We start from the raw sequence: 14,786 nt of genomic DNA, 5'->3' as shown, positions 1-14,786 counted from the left end.
AAACCCCGACACAATTTCAATAATCAGCAAAACCGTTGTTGTGTTGTGGTAAATCATTAACTTTAATGCGTCTCCTGTGTAATTCGTAATAGTGATAATGGAAACATATTACGAATCGTACGGAACTTTTTAAAAATCTTGTACCTACTATTTTTCCCCTTACCGTTTCAATTAGAAGCGACTTTGTCTTTACAATTCAGGCTTTTACAACCCTTTTAATTCAAACATTTCACGCTGCATACGCCAAAACAAGACCAATCAAAACAAGAATGTATTGCATTTCATTTCATCCTTTGTCGGGGAATGGAATAATAATAACAAATCGGGCCGCATAATAAACCGTCGCAAACGCGCATACGGAAGTAGCTTCAGACTACTTCACCCCAACCACTCCCATGACATCGCGAAAACACTCAATTTCACTCCATTTCACCTATAGATTCAATTTTTTTAAATCTCATTTTGCCCCGACCACACCCCCTGGCGCGGAGGGGGTGTGGCACAACTCGGGATCACTTCATTTCACTCTATTTCATCCATAGATCAAATTGCACTATAAATCTCATTTTGCTCCGACCACACCCCCTGGCGCAGAGGGGGTGTGGCACAACTCGGGATCACTTCATTTCACTCTATTTCATCCATAGATCAAATTGCACTATAAATCTCATTTTGCCCCGACCACACCCCCTGGCGCCAAGGGGGGTGGTCCGGTTGCCCCCAAAAGTTGATAGGATCCTCCCCCTAGGGTCATATGTATAATGGCGAAAACCGATTTCGATTATCTCAATCCGTTCTTCCGTTATCCTGCTGACAGACGGACAGACAGACAGACAGACAGACAGACAGACAAAGTCTTCGTATAAAGTAGCTGAAGCTACTTAATAAATGTTTCTTTTTAAATGATGGATAACATGATTCATTTAAATTTTTCTCGCAATGATTTGCGAGTCCAATCCGTGCACAAACATGCAGGCACAGACCAAACCAAACCACGGGCAGAAGTAGAAGTGGAGATAACAATGGATTCGAAATGGGAAGGAAGAAACAATTGATTTCCATTAGAATATGGTGATGCGATGTGACGGAACTGCAAAACTTACTTATGGGAATTTATGTATATCTGCACTTGAGTACTTTTAGTTAACAACATCACATCACCGAGTTCATTTCACAGGTGGGTTGAATTGTCGATGGATGGATGGATGGACGGACGGACGATGGTTGTTAATGGTTTTCTTTAAAGGAGGGGTGACTACACGTACGTATACGGGAGGCATGAAGTGGCCGCGGAACTTGTGGGGACATTAATATTGTAGGATAGGGGAGGGAGGAGTTCATATAAGATGGGCAGATGATGCGGACATCGAACAACCGTGGGGACATTGTCCTTCTGTCCACACCCTTCTGCGGCCACTGTACGGGACGCATGTAAGCCTATGATACAGTGAAGCTTCAACTATGATAAATATTACTTGTTGGATTGCATTTTCAGGATGGAATGGATCTCATTATTGCGGTGTGACATGAGAGGAATCATCAGTTAAAAAGATATAAGTTGAGATTCACAAACTTCTTTTGTCTCAGTTGGATAATTTCATCGGTGCGGTGGTGTGGAGATCAAGGACGACGACAAAGAAGAAATTTCAAAGTGGAAGTGGTTTCGATTTCGTAGAGGATGAGCATTATGTAATAAGTGGGAAGAAGAAGAAGACGGGAAGAGAGGAATTTATATTGAAGAGGAAATTTATTAAAGAAGGAGAGAAATTTCGGGGAGGGTCTTACCAAATAGTGCAAGAAATTTATAAGTTTGCTGAAAAAAAGGAGAGAAGAATTTGTAAGGAAATTTATTTTTTTGGAAATTTTTTAGTGATTTTTTTTCAGGAAAAAGTAGTGTTTTTAATTTGCTTTTAAAGCTGCGAAGTGTCTGAGAATAAAATTTACTCCAATATTAACAACTTTGTCAACATTATTGGTAATTATGTAATCCGTTTTTCATCTCAAACAAGGCAGAAAATATAAACAATTCATATGGAATTGAAACCACTATATCTACAATTATTACATCGTAGTTATTTTCTTGTATTTTATAATTTGGCGTTGAAATCACACATTTTTAAGGTGTCTCATATTTCCTTGTATGAAATCAAGGAAAGTTTTTCATAGGTTCAAATTTTTATAAATAACTTTAAATTTTTGTTACAGTTTCTTATCAATACGCCATTTTGTTCATATGAATACTTAAAAAAAAGTGTTTCATGAAACCGAATTATTAAATTATAAAAGAAAAAAATGCATTATTATTTTCTTTACTACAAAAATATATTCACAAATGCAGACATTTTGCTACTTTTCACATTAAACATAAACAATAGTTTGCAGCAGTCTCACTTTTCACATAAACTCGAAATAATGAGATTATACAGGGTGTTAATAAAGTCCGATCCCATTTTTCCTGTAAAAAAGTGAAGGCTAGTATAAAAAAAAACTACCCGTGATACTTACAAAAAATGTTCGACATATTTACCTTAGTATTTGGTCTTGTTACCATTTACTTTAACCATGCCCTCAACTCTTTGTTTAAGGCTCTGTGCTAATTTTTCCAATGTGCCTCTGGAAATCGAATTCCATACATCTTGAACTTTTTTTTACTAGCTCTTCCCTCGTCCGGGGTTGTGGCTCTTTGTATACATTTTCCTTAAGTATGGACCACTGGTTCTTCAGGGGATTCAAATCTGGGCCGTTAGCGGCCCACACCCCCTTGCTCCAGACCGTTGAAACTTGCGTCTTGATGAGACTCAAACTCGCTTTTGCTGTATGGGCTATAGCACCATCCTGCATGAAAACTATTTTTCTTTCATTCGGAAATATTTCCTTGTTCCCCATGCTATCGAAATAGATAGGTAATATTTTTTCCATATAATGCTTTGCATTGACTGATTGGCCTTTTGGTATGATATGTAGAGGGGTCACGCAACGTGCACAAAATCCACCCGCTACCATAACTTTAAGCCAGAATTTTGGGATCGCTCTTGATGGTACATCCGATTTGTTTTCTGTCCTGTAACGAACATTTTGTTGGTTCAATTTTGGATATAGTTCAATAATAGATTCGTCAGTCCAAAGGATGTGACTGCGCAATTCTTCACCAAGTCTTTTTTCACTCAAATGGGCACTTTTCTGAAGGAGTTCTTCAAATTTCAGACGGTCATCGATATATTTTTGTGACATGAGAGGTTTTTTTGGTTAGTTTGTAAGCTGTGTGACCCCACTTCGTAGTTTTCACAAATTTTTGCACGGTCACACAGTTAATTTGCTTCTTCTTCTCTTTATAGCGTTTTGAGTCATTTAACTCCCTTGCTCAATTACGTAATGAACTACCGGTTTTCTTGCAAAGTCTGTTTTTAATCATTCTTTTTGTGGTAGGTGACACCTTTCTGGGTCGCCCTGGTCGCTTTTTGTCGTGGACAAAATTTTTATTCTTCCATTTCCAAACAGTTCTGCGGCTGCAGCCCAATTTTTGCACAATTTCTGTAGGTTTAAGCCCCTGCTGATGCAATGTTTGTATCTCAACTCTAAGATGCTCATGACTTACACGTTTAGTTGTTCCTCCCATGGTAAAAATTTGAAATAAATAACTTCACTGGTTCAAAAGTTCCAGCTGAATTTGTAACAACCACGCTCCAAAAAATGCATGGGATCGGACTTTATTAACACCCTTTATGTACATTGTACATATACATAATTGCCCTGAAATAAAATTAATTACTCGTTTATGTAATTCCATGGATCAAACACATACATTACAAAAAGTGCAGTAGCAGTCCCACAAAATTTTGTAAAATTAAATGTTTTCAGGTAGTCGCAGCATCCTTATCGACAACGAGAACAACCCCGATGGGAACCTTGTTAGGGAAATTCACACTCTTCGGCTTCTCCTTCCGGTCCATCAACTCTTCAAAGTTCCATGTCTTTCTCTACATTCTTGCTTTTGTTGTCGTCAGTGGTGGCGGCAGGGTTGTGACCGGAACTACTGACGAGAAGACGAGCGACTTGATGAATCATGGTGATTATGAAGAAAATGGAAAACCACAGGTTAGCAAGTTATTTAAATATTTTGTTCGAGCAGGTGTACAAAAGTTACTCATCCGCGTGTCTTGGCAAAAAAATGCACATTTTTCAATAATCATGGAAAAAGGAAGTTACAGTTGCATGCATGCAAATTTGTGATATGAATTATGAAAACGAAATCAATTGAAGTAAGTAGGGAGCAAAGTTGAGAATTATTGTTTTTAATGCGATAATGAGAAAAATAACCGGAAATGTTAATGCACTGCACCGGAGAGTGAAAAAAGAGTGAAATGTTAGCAGGCAACGTATACTTTTAATGCGAAACGTGACCAGATAAATGGAAAGATATAGATAATTGTGAACAAAGAGGATTCAGCATAAATCACACGAGTTTATAGTGTAATTCTTTGATTTTAATCGTGAGATTGTCCATGTAACACGAAGAAGATGATGATGTAAAGTGAGATTTTAATGTAAATCGAATTATTATGGCAGGTGGAAAATGTGGGGTCGCGCATATCACCGAAAATACTACCACAACCAATCCTTTCGAAACCGTATGGTGATGAAGACGCCCAATTATTGAGCTTTTATCCACGAAGGGGAAATTTGGGGGAAGTCGATACCGATGGAGGAAGAGAGAACCACATTCTGTCGAAACGTTCCGTTCCCTTGAATTTGAACGGTATTTTGAATGGGGGTAAATTTTGGTGTAATTTTTTTGCTAAGGAAAGGCTGAGCTTATCAGTGTTCTTTTTTTTACCAGGACACGTACGGAGATACACACGTCAGGCACAGAACACCTTTGATCGCATTTACCTCTGCATGTTTACCCTCTTTGCCAACCCAAACTGTCGAGATCAGCAGAATAATTATGTACAGAATCATGATCAGGGATCGTTTGGTGGCGGTGGCCATCAGCAGCAGCAGGACAGCGTAGACAATGGAGGGGGTACGTATTTCAGCAACTTTCTCCCCACGGCGCCTCCAAATAATAATCAGAACGGGTTTGGAGGGTTGTTTGGAAGCAATGGAATTTTTGGGGGTGATTTAATTTTTGATTTCCTGATTAATTTGAGATCATCTAAAAAGATATTTATTCAAGACTCTTAAAATGAGGATTTTCAAAATTTATTTTTCAAAATTTCAGGCCAATTTGGACTCAATCCTTCTCCCCAGCAGCATTTCACTAATAATTACAATCCTTTCTTTCAACCCTCGACTTTCCGACCGTCCACGCCAAACTATTATTATCCTCACCAACAATTACCCATCATTCACCAGACGCCATATCCAGAGCAGCAAATTCATCGAAGACCGGGACCACCCCCAACGCCTAGCACAACCACGACGACAACTACTACGACTCAAAGAACGACTTATCCCACCACAACTCAGACAACGACCACGCCCACTACGACGACAAGACCTACCACCACCACAACGACTCCTACGACGACCAGACCTACGACCACACCTACTACGACGAGACGAACTACGAGCTACACACCGACTACGACCACCTCTTCAAGAAAAGTGGACACCACCACGACTGGCATTTTCCCCGCAGTTGAAAACTTGTCAGATTTCGAGAATGGCACCGGACCAATTCCCCCACCCACTAAAAAAGTATAGCCAACCTTTTATTCTTGTCCCCTGAAACTTGCTTAATTTATACCAATCTGTTTTTATTTTAGGTCATATTTTCCCTACCCGTCGTCCCCACGACGGCATCCTCTCCCACGTACTATCCCGACTTCACTTCCGGCATAAAAACCATCGCGAAAGAGAATTCTGCCCTCAAGGCAGAAGTCTCCACGATTCGACAAGAGTTGACGAGCTACCAGGTCCAGAACAAATATCTTCAAGACGCCCTTTCCACACTGCAAGGCGATAACTCCAAGCTCAAGGGACGCGTTGGGCAGCTCGAGAGAACGAATGACCACCTCCAACAGCAAAATGGACAGCTGCAACATTCCACGGGGGACATGAGGACGCAGCTGAACGAAGCGCGAGTCAAGGTCAAGTATGCGGAGGAGAAGATGGTCAAGTTGGCGAGACAGGTGAGCTAACAATTATTAAAGGCCTCCAGTTGATGTTCATAATTTATTTTGCATAACACCCATATGACATAAAGGGAATTTGACTAAATTCAAATTATGCAAAACAACAATTTCGCATAATTCGTATTTATACAATCTTAGTTTTCATTCGTTTGGCACATTCGGTAATAAAGTTTTACCATATCGGTAGAAAATTTTTACGGTCCAGTATAATTTTAATACAAAGCGGTAGCAAGTTTAGTTTAATACCGATAAATCAATACTTGCTTGACTATTACTAGATTTCCAAAAATTATGCAATATCAAATTTTCTAAAAAGTTCCTTTATGTGAAAAGGTGTTTAGTCAAGAAATATTATACAATATGACCCTCATGCAAAACACCTTTATGCAAATCCACCTAGAACATTTATTAAACTATAATTAACAAAATTTTCTAACCCTTGACCTTTTAGGGCATCGAGGACCAGAAACAACTAACCCGCACACAAAATCGCGTCCGAGATCTGAACAAGGAAAATAATGAATGCAAATCACAACTCTACCAACTCCAACTTCGTCACACGCAACGCATCGTGCAAGAAAGTGTAGCGTCCTCCACGGAGATTGACCTGCATGGTGGCAGCGGAGATAAGGGGCAGCGCTTTCCCCAGCAAATTTACCGGGACGATATCCTCTCAACCTCGACCGAGCAACTGTCACATTTCCCACAAATTGTGGAGTTTGACGACGATAATTTTAGCAGCGAAGTAACCACGACGGGTGTCTCGGTTGACGTCGAGGAAGAAGTAAAAAGTGATGATGACGTAACGACAACGACAAGTCCTGAACAGGAACAAGAAGTAGAAAGCAGGACGGAAATGGTGGTGGAACCAACGCCAGTGGTGGAAGTTGTGGAGGTCACGATCACACCAGGATCGACGACGACGCCAGTGTCGACGACAACTCCAGTTTCGACATCAACGCAGTCACCCCTCCCATCGACACAGAGGACAATAGATATCAAACAGGAATCAGTCAATCCATCTCAAAAAATACCCCAACGCCCCACTTCCGGAATAATTTTTAACGATGACGATGACCAATTCGGACTGCACATCGTGGGAGCGGATGACGATTCTGATGAGAGTGAAAATAACTCTAACGAAGTTTCAATCATATTTGGAAATCCGGTCGTCATTGTGCCGGAAAATGTGACATCAACGAAGTTTACGACGACAACAACAACCACGACACCGCGACCTAACCCGTACGGTGCAATTTTCCCATCTTTAACTAATTTTGGCGACCCACACCATCAACAACCCGACATTATTTTTGATGATGACGACGTTGATCCGTTCGGACTTGGCGTGAGCATAGTTGGTGCCGACGATTTAGAAAGTGACGACGACTCCAACGAAGTTTCAATCATGTTGGGAAATCCAGGCGACGATCTCGAAGATCCGGATCGTTCACTCAATTTGAATTTCCAGAATGGGCAACAACAACCATATTCTCCTGCGAATTACGACGCGTTCAGTTCATTTAATCCGAATCAACGTCCCAATTCTAACCCTAATCTCATGTATTCGCACCCTTTCAGTAATTACTGGCCGTATCAGCAGTTCTCGGGAGGGATGATGGGGCATGGTGGGGTACGGATAAGTCCGGGTGGGGGTGGTTATGATGATCATGTCTCGAAATAGATTTTATTTACTTCATTCCTTAAATTGCTTTAACTCATTAATTACTGTACAAACAAGATAACTTATTTGTGTATATGTATTTATACTGTGCTGTATGTAGTCATTTTATTTATTAACAATTTTCTTTTTTTTGGGGGGGGGAGGGGGAGAGTTTGGTAGATGTATTTACAGATATAAATAAAAAGGTGCAGCTAATTACATAACGTCAAATCTATAGTTTTCATATATTGAATGTTCTTAGATTCTTCATGAAAAACGAAAAGGATATCGCATATGCATCTTTGTTCATGAAATGTTTGCAAATTAAGCTGGGTATCATTTTTGCACGAATTGTTTTGCAAATATCCACACATACACATATACGAGTTAATTGCTTAATTCCCCCTAAGTTACTTACAATAATCAACAAGTGTAACACAGCCAAAATTTTAAAGTCCGTTTAAAATGAAATTAACCCCATAAAACGGAAAAGTGTTCCATTTTCTGTCCTTAGCAGATTGGCCATTGCGAAATTTAGTTTAAACATTACTCTCGCATCCAGCAGACCCATGATGACATGACACGAACAGTATTCCGAACATACATACATAATACATACGTATAGCGCATCATTCTCACAAAATAAATGTGCCCTCTACACGCCATAAGACGTATAGTAAAGGGATGTTTGTTTTACGGCCGGAAATTAAAAATTTATACTGTGTGCCGTACCCATCCATACGTATGCATTTAAAGGACAGTATTATGATTATCCTGGTAAATGACATTATTCAATAAATAATGCCCACTTTCCCGTGTCCCGTGATGCTTGACTTTTGTCGGGATGAAATTCCTAAGCAAACAATATCCTCATCACGTCATGCGATTATCCATCCTTGACTTTCTCTCTGATCAAAATATAACTCTGCCAACATCCGGAGAGTCGTTTTACATGTTCTCTCAATTTTTGTTAAAGGACAATAAACTTGTGTTATACATGCATATTTGCCCTGTATGGCAGGAAAAGGTCGAATTATTTTATTATACACCCACCACCACCACCTCCAGAGTGCATAATATATTCCAGGCCAACTCGGAGAGAGAAAGTTAGTGTGTAATACCCGGGGAAAGGATGACTCGGAGGGGAGACGGAAAAACCCGCAAATGTGAAAACTTACTTATACTACTGCTTACTATCAACCAAGTCCTGCTTTCACTAGAGAGAGGTGTTGCAGAAAGGCAGAGATTGGAGAGAATTCTTCCGTCTTTGAGTGAGAGTTGTACTTACAAAATCACCCGAAAAGTCACATTTCTTTACACAGGAGAGAGGTCTGCTGTGTGCTACACGGCTACTTAATCGTTCAAGGACAATTTGTTGCTGGGTCTTGAGTGAAGTGAGTAATGGAATCATTGTAGTTTAAAATTGAAGCTTTATTGAAAAGTTTTTAGATTTTGGGGAGAAACCGTAAAATGCAAAACGTAACTAAAACTTGTCTAGCGTGGAGTCGTAGGTGAAGACAAATAGATGAGAGACAGGATCAGTTTAAGAGTGAAAGTTGGTGAGAATTTTAAGAAATGAAGACAATTTTAGCATTTTTAGTGAACTTTTGTGCAACATAAATGTGGGGAAATTCGTCTATCTTCTCCTCCACATTTATAAACTGGAAAGGGAGCTGTACTAGTAATTTCTTACTGGATGGTGGCCCCTGTGGCGGATTGCGCCCAAGTCTCGTCGACATCACCACCACCAAGACCACGATCTCCGAAAAGTTATGCATGCCACGAGTGCACAACGTGTCGTTTCATTAAAACGGAAACACAGCTTGGAACGGGCCCGCAGTAGGAGTCGCCTCCAACGCGGTCTTACGAATGGCGACCTCTCCCGCGACGAGCCGGATGAAGACGATAAGGTGAATAATTCACCCCACAAGTCGTGGTATGTGAGAAAATGGAATGAACGGAGAGCCGCGTTCGCATCAGCTAAAAAGGTACGCACCGAAAAACTAACAATGCGATGGTGTGAAATGTAACCCTCCGATTTGGCTGAAATTTTAAAATTGTGTGGTCCAAGTCAATACAAGCAACGTTTCTTGAGGAAGTTTGTGCGATGATTGGAATTTGTTAAAATATTTGAGGTCAAAGTTGAAAAAATGGGCGATTCTTACCCAGCGGAGAAAGCAAACTTATTCCCTTGGAAGGGAAAAATCACCCATTTTTCAACTTCGACCTCAAATATTTTGACAAATTCCAATCATCGCACAAACTTGCTCAAGAAACGTTGCTTGTATTGACTTGGACCACACAATTTTAAAATTTCAACCAAATCGGAGGGTTACACTTCACACCGTCGCATTGTAAGAAGTTAGTAACTTATGTTAAATGATGATATCCTCTTATCTTAGAGTGGCCGCTGGCACCTATTCCACATGTTTGCCATCGTTGCCTTGCTCGGGGTGGGGTTAATGGTTGGCTCCCTGTTCGTCGGTCCGGCCGCCGGATTACTCGAAATTGGTGTGAGTGCCCTCCTTTTCTCCATATTTTGTCTCATCTTCGTCCGCTGTGATGAAGACAACACGGACGATAAGGTGGAGACCGGAGGGGTCGAATTTTCCGACATTGTCATTGAAGAAAAGGGACCTGATGGGGGTGAAGGAGGGGAAAAGTTGGCATGCCAAAGTGGTGACGATGACGAGGAGGATGGTTCCGCGTCGTCCCTGTTGACGCGAAGTAATCCGAGACGAATCCCATCCCCTTTACGCGTTTTTGGTTATGAAATGAACTTTTCACCAATTCCGGAATGTTCAGAACCAGGGTCGAGCGCGAGTAGTTTTCTGACCAGGAATAATAATAGTATGTCGCGGATGGCGAATTCTTCCACGGGCGACAGTCTGTCCCGGGTGAGCAGTAAGACGTCCTGCACTGCGGGGAAGGAAGGAAGTCCGATCACGGAAGAGGGGGAAGATTTCGATTATGACCAACAATTACAACTTAAATTGGACGATATGGGTGAGATATTGATGGCAATCATTGGCAATTTTTTTTTACTCACATTGGGGACGCAAACCACGCTCAACCCAGATTATTTTTTGACCATCTTAAGTAATTCGGAATAGCAACTCGATAGAAACAAAATTTAGTGCGACACTTGCGCAGATTCGAAAAATTCAAGTTATGGGCGCTGCTGGTTTGCGAAAACGCGCGGTTTTCCAGCGGACTTTGTGTCTTGCGGCAAAAGCGACAGCTTTCTCGAACCTGTGGCGCCTATAACTTGCTGAATTTTTCGCATCTGCATAAGTGCCGCACTAAATTTTGTCTCTAACGAGTGGCTCTACCAAACTAACATGGTAAAAAATAATCTGGATTGAACATGGGTTGCGTCCCCACTGTCAGGATGACCTCTATTTTTATTTATGAATGCAGGACCACGACCCATATTTCAAACCTACTCGATTGACGATGACTCATTTGATCACGACCTCTTGTCCCTATCTCCGTCGAAACTTTCCAACAATTCGGCCAGTTTTGACGACACGGACGACAGCATCACGGCCGACTTATCCGTCGTGACGGTCATTGGACGGGGCGATTGCGCCAGTAGCAGCCCAAAAGAATCGACATCATCTCGAACACCAACTCCGCCGTGAAGTTGTAGATATCAAATTCTCTGCAGACAGGCGACAAATAAAAAAATGGAATCAATGGGAAAATTCAGTTCAATATTTTTATCACTTATCAACACAGAAATAATATATAAAGAAAATTATGATAATACTAGTTCGATAATCTTTTTTGTATGTACTAAAATTAATTAGTTTAGTAAATTAGTAAATATGACTCCTCAGCTCGGTAATGATTCCAGCAGAATAATAAATTGTGATCGATTTTAAATCGGTCACTTAAATAGTTAAAAAATAGGTTTAATTGCTACATTAAATTTGCAGCAATACATAATTACCCTCAGAATATATAAATTGTTATAAATTATATTATTAACTTATAAACTTGAGTCTAATGAATAGTTGGCCTTGTTATAAAGTTGACACACGCATGCATTCCGTCAACTTTTATAAATAATTAATTATAATTATTGATCTAAAAAACGCGTGCAAATAATTTTGCTGATGTTTGCATATTGTTGCAAAATTGCCACTATTTAAATAAATACATATTTGCGAATTGTTAATAAGTAGAGAAGCCTCTTACGCTCTAATAAAATAATAATTAAAACTGAATTTCTAATTTTAAGCAAAAATTGCCAAATCGCATAGTCTTGGAAAAATAGGATGCCGTGTTATTAGCATTAAATAAAAGCGTGTTAAAAATAAAGAGACTATCAGCGTTCGAAATGAATTAAATTGTGTATTTCATAAGATAAATAAAAAATAAATTATTAATACACTTATGTATGAAATGAGATTATTATGTAAGTTTTAGTCAATAATTGTATGTGAAAGTTGGGAAAATTATATAAAAATGTTGGCTGGGCAGAACATGGATAAATTATGGAACCAAATAACACATCGAAAAACGATTGAACAAAAAAATCTTTGTAATAAAATTTTAAAAAATGAACTTGATCAAAGAATGTAATACTGCATTCGTTAGTGTAAGAGGTGGATCAAGACTCGTCTCATTTTGTATCCATTCAGTAACAAGCTGCATTATTTTGTTCGTTGATTTGTCGGATCAATTGCCCTTTGAAACATTAGGGGTTTACAATCGACTTATTTTGGTTTTCCCACAAATTATAAGTCATTTCTATAAATCAATTATAAGTGGGTTCTATTTGAATGCTCCACTTTTTGTTTAAATTTTATGTTGTATGCAATTCAGGCGACTGAAATGCATTAAACGTCAAAATCATTGCAAAAACAAACATAGTAGCTTTAAAAAGCCCTAAAACTTCAACAATAGGTACAACCTTTGAATTCTTGCCTAATATATAAATTACATGATATTTATGAAGTGAAATGATTGAAAATTTAATCTTCACTCTCATTTGAACTTCCCATTTTAAATATTTCACTGCACTATCGTAATTAAACCAATTTCAATTATGCACCATTTTAAATAACTTGAATACGGATTAAAACTCGATTGAAAAATAATTTATTGGGCAGCAAGTGCCCTGTAGCAAATTTGAGTGAGTGAAATTTCAACGGCAGCTGATGCTCAAAACAAGCGAAATAAGTGTCTTATTCCAGAAAAAAGTCAATCCAGGAGACTTATTTTCCGATCACTTATAAGTGAAATACTAGCTACTGCGCATGCTCGCGCAGTGTCACTTAAAAGTGGAAACGACTTATAAGGGGTCGGTACACTTATAAGTCAACATTTTGTAAACACCTATTGAATGACAAACACGCATATATATGCTCCATGATTCTTAAGGTGCCACAGGTGGGCGAAGTTAGAAATTTCAGCGAAGCGTCAAGCCTATAAAGCTATGACCGAGTTTTATTTGAAAATTAAAGGACATTTTGACACCTGAAAATGTTGAAACAGAATAATAAGTACGAAGAGAAAGTCCAATCTTATCTGGACAAGGAGAGTTTGGGCGAAAAACGAGTTGAACATGTTTGTGCAGCAGATTGGTAAAGAAAATTATTGTTGAATCATAAATCGGTGAAAGTTGATGATTTGAGTTAGCGAATTGTCATGTAGGCCGATTTTACAGTATTTTCGAAAATTATAATCACTAATTAAAGTTAAACTTATCGACAATGTTCCAGATTTTCATTCATGAAAAGAGTAATCATACACAAATGAGATACTTTTGTAATGCAGAAATTATTTATTTACAATATCAAGAATCCATGTCACACGATAATTTGTGGATTGATAATTGTCCAATTTAATTATGAGCAGATTTCTTTCCTGATTTTTTGGGAATCATGGATTTTATCCCGTCTCCCACGGCTTTTTGGATCTATCACGTATCATAAATTCACAGTTTAATTAGTGGCTTATCAATTGCTTATTCAATCATCATTCATACCTTCTTCCCTGCAGCAGTTGCAGCATCGGCGACGGCTTCTCCTGATTTGACCGCGGCAGCGACCATGGCGCCCGGACCACCCCCACCACTGGCGGGAGCAGCGGAATTAATGCTCCCTCCGATTCCTCGGGTGGGACGTTTTTTGTGCCATTTGCCGTGACAAGTCTTGTTCTTTTTAGGCGCTGGCGTGGTTGTGGTAGCCTTGGTCGTGACAGCTACATATTGTTAAAAAAATTTAAAATTATGATTAAAATTTTTGAAAAATTGATTTACACAAAATTTAGTATATGTATTTACCTTGCCCTTCGGCGACAGGGTCAAGGATTGAAACGTAGCAGACGAACGCCACAAGGGCAGCGAGAAGTACGAATTTCATTTTTGTTTTGGATTTGGATTTATGCACACTGAAAATCTGGAGAAAGTTAGCTAATCAATGTGATGATAAAATGTGGTGAACTGCGGTTCCCTTTTATATGAAAAATATTAGGATCTGAAAAAATGGATTCTATTCATAATTTTTTGAAATCTCTTGTTCAATACACGCACAAATTGTGTGGAGATGATTTCGCTTTTGTTACACATTTTGAGGTAAATGGGTGTATTTGTATTATGGCATGTCGGTAATAGGGTGGGTTCCAATAATTTCCGGATTCTGATTGTGATCTGTTATGAAACCTGGCATGTTAGATCTTTCGTCTGGAAAATAATTGAATTTATGTCAACATCATAATTTCACAGGATATGGATGATTATAATTCATAATTCACGGAGCATGCACGTTTACAATGATGGTGGAGAATAATCAAATTTTTGTTCAATAATTTGAAGTATTGTAAGTACGACGCGTGGAGTAATTGATTCGCAATTACTCCACGCGTCGTATTTACAATAGTTTAAAAATTATTTGTGGTTATTTATCATCAATTAAAATAAGTAAATTCGCATCCGGAAATCACGACAGTACGCGATCAACAAAAAAATCTAAAAA

At 39.1% G+C, this 14,786-nt stretch overlaps 3 protein-coding genes across 5 annotated transcripts; 2 read left to right on the top strand and 1 right to left on the bottom strand.

Annotated features, from left to right (window-relative positions):
- The first annotated feature begins 1,505 nt into the window (after positions 1–1,505).
- LOC110845353 (cell wall protein DAN4) lies at positions 1,506–8,031 on the top strand. Of its 3 annotated transcripts, none has more exons than XM_035848259.1 (7): positions 1,506–1,837; positions 3,859–4,095; positions 4,567–4,756; positions 4,838–5,116; positions 5,222–5,700; positions 5,769–6,134; positions 6,589–8,031. In XM_035848259.1, the coding sequence occupies exons 2-7, from the start codon at positions 3,898–3,900 to the stop codon at positions 7,819–7,821; spliced, it is 2,745 nt and encodes a 914-aa protein (XP_035704152.1). In that variant the 5' UTR covers positions 1,506–1,837; positions 3,859–3,897; the 3' UTR covers positions 7,822–8,031. The 3 variants fall into 3 exon arrangements, with proteins under 3 accessions (XP_035704152.1, XP_035704153.1, XP_035704151.1); XM_035848260.1 differs by having other exon boundaries at positions 1,507–1,837; positions 4,567–4,771; positions 4,838–5,023; XM_035848258.1 differs by having other exon boundaries at positions 1,507–1,837; positions 4,567–4,771.
- A 982-nt stretch (positions 8,032–9,013) lies between these two features.
- LOC110845200 lies at positions 9,014–12,300 on the top strand. The gene is made up of 3 exons (XM_022091568.2): positions 9,014–9,788; positions 10,203–10,806; positions 11,221–12,300. The coding sequence occupies exons 1-3, from the start codon at positions 9,573–9,575 to the stop codon at positions 11,442–11,444; spliced, it is 1,044 nt and encodes a 347-aa protein (XP_021947260.2). The 5' UTR covers positions 9,014–9,572; the 3' UTR covers positions 11,445–12,300.
- Positions 12,301–13,571: 1,271 nt separating this feature from the next.
- Positions 13,572–14,256, bottom strand: LOC110845193. The gene is made up of 3 exons (XM_022091560.2): positions 14,096–14,256; positions 13,799–14,013; positions 13,572–13,729 (listed from the first exon to the last, which is right to left on the bottom strand). The coding sequence occupies exons 1-3, from the start codon at positions 14,172–14,174 to the stop codon at positions 13,655–13,657; spliced, it is 369 nt and encodes a 122-aa protein (XP_021947252.1). The 5' UTR covers positions 14,175–14,256; the 3' UTR covers positions 13,572–13,654.
- Positions 14,257–14,786: the final 530 nt, after the last annotated feature.

This window comes from Folsomia candida, unplaced genomic scaffold (genome assembly GCF_002217175.1).
Source record: "Folsomia candida strain VU population unplaced genomic scaffold, ASM221717v1 Fcan01_Sc002, whole genome shotgun sequence".
NCBI classification, from domain to species: domain Eukaryota; kingdom Metazoa; phylum Arthropoda; class Collembola; order Entomobryomorpha; family Isotomidae; genus Folsomia; species Folsomia candida.
The sequence above is the reverse complement of the archived record's forward strand: the minus strand, read 5'-3'. Positions and strand labels throughout refer to the sequence as shown.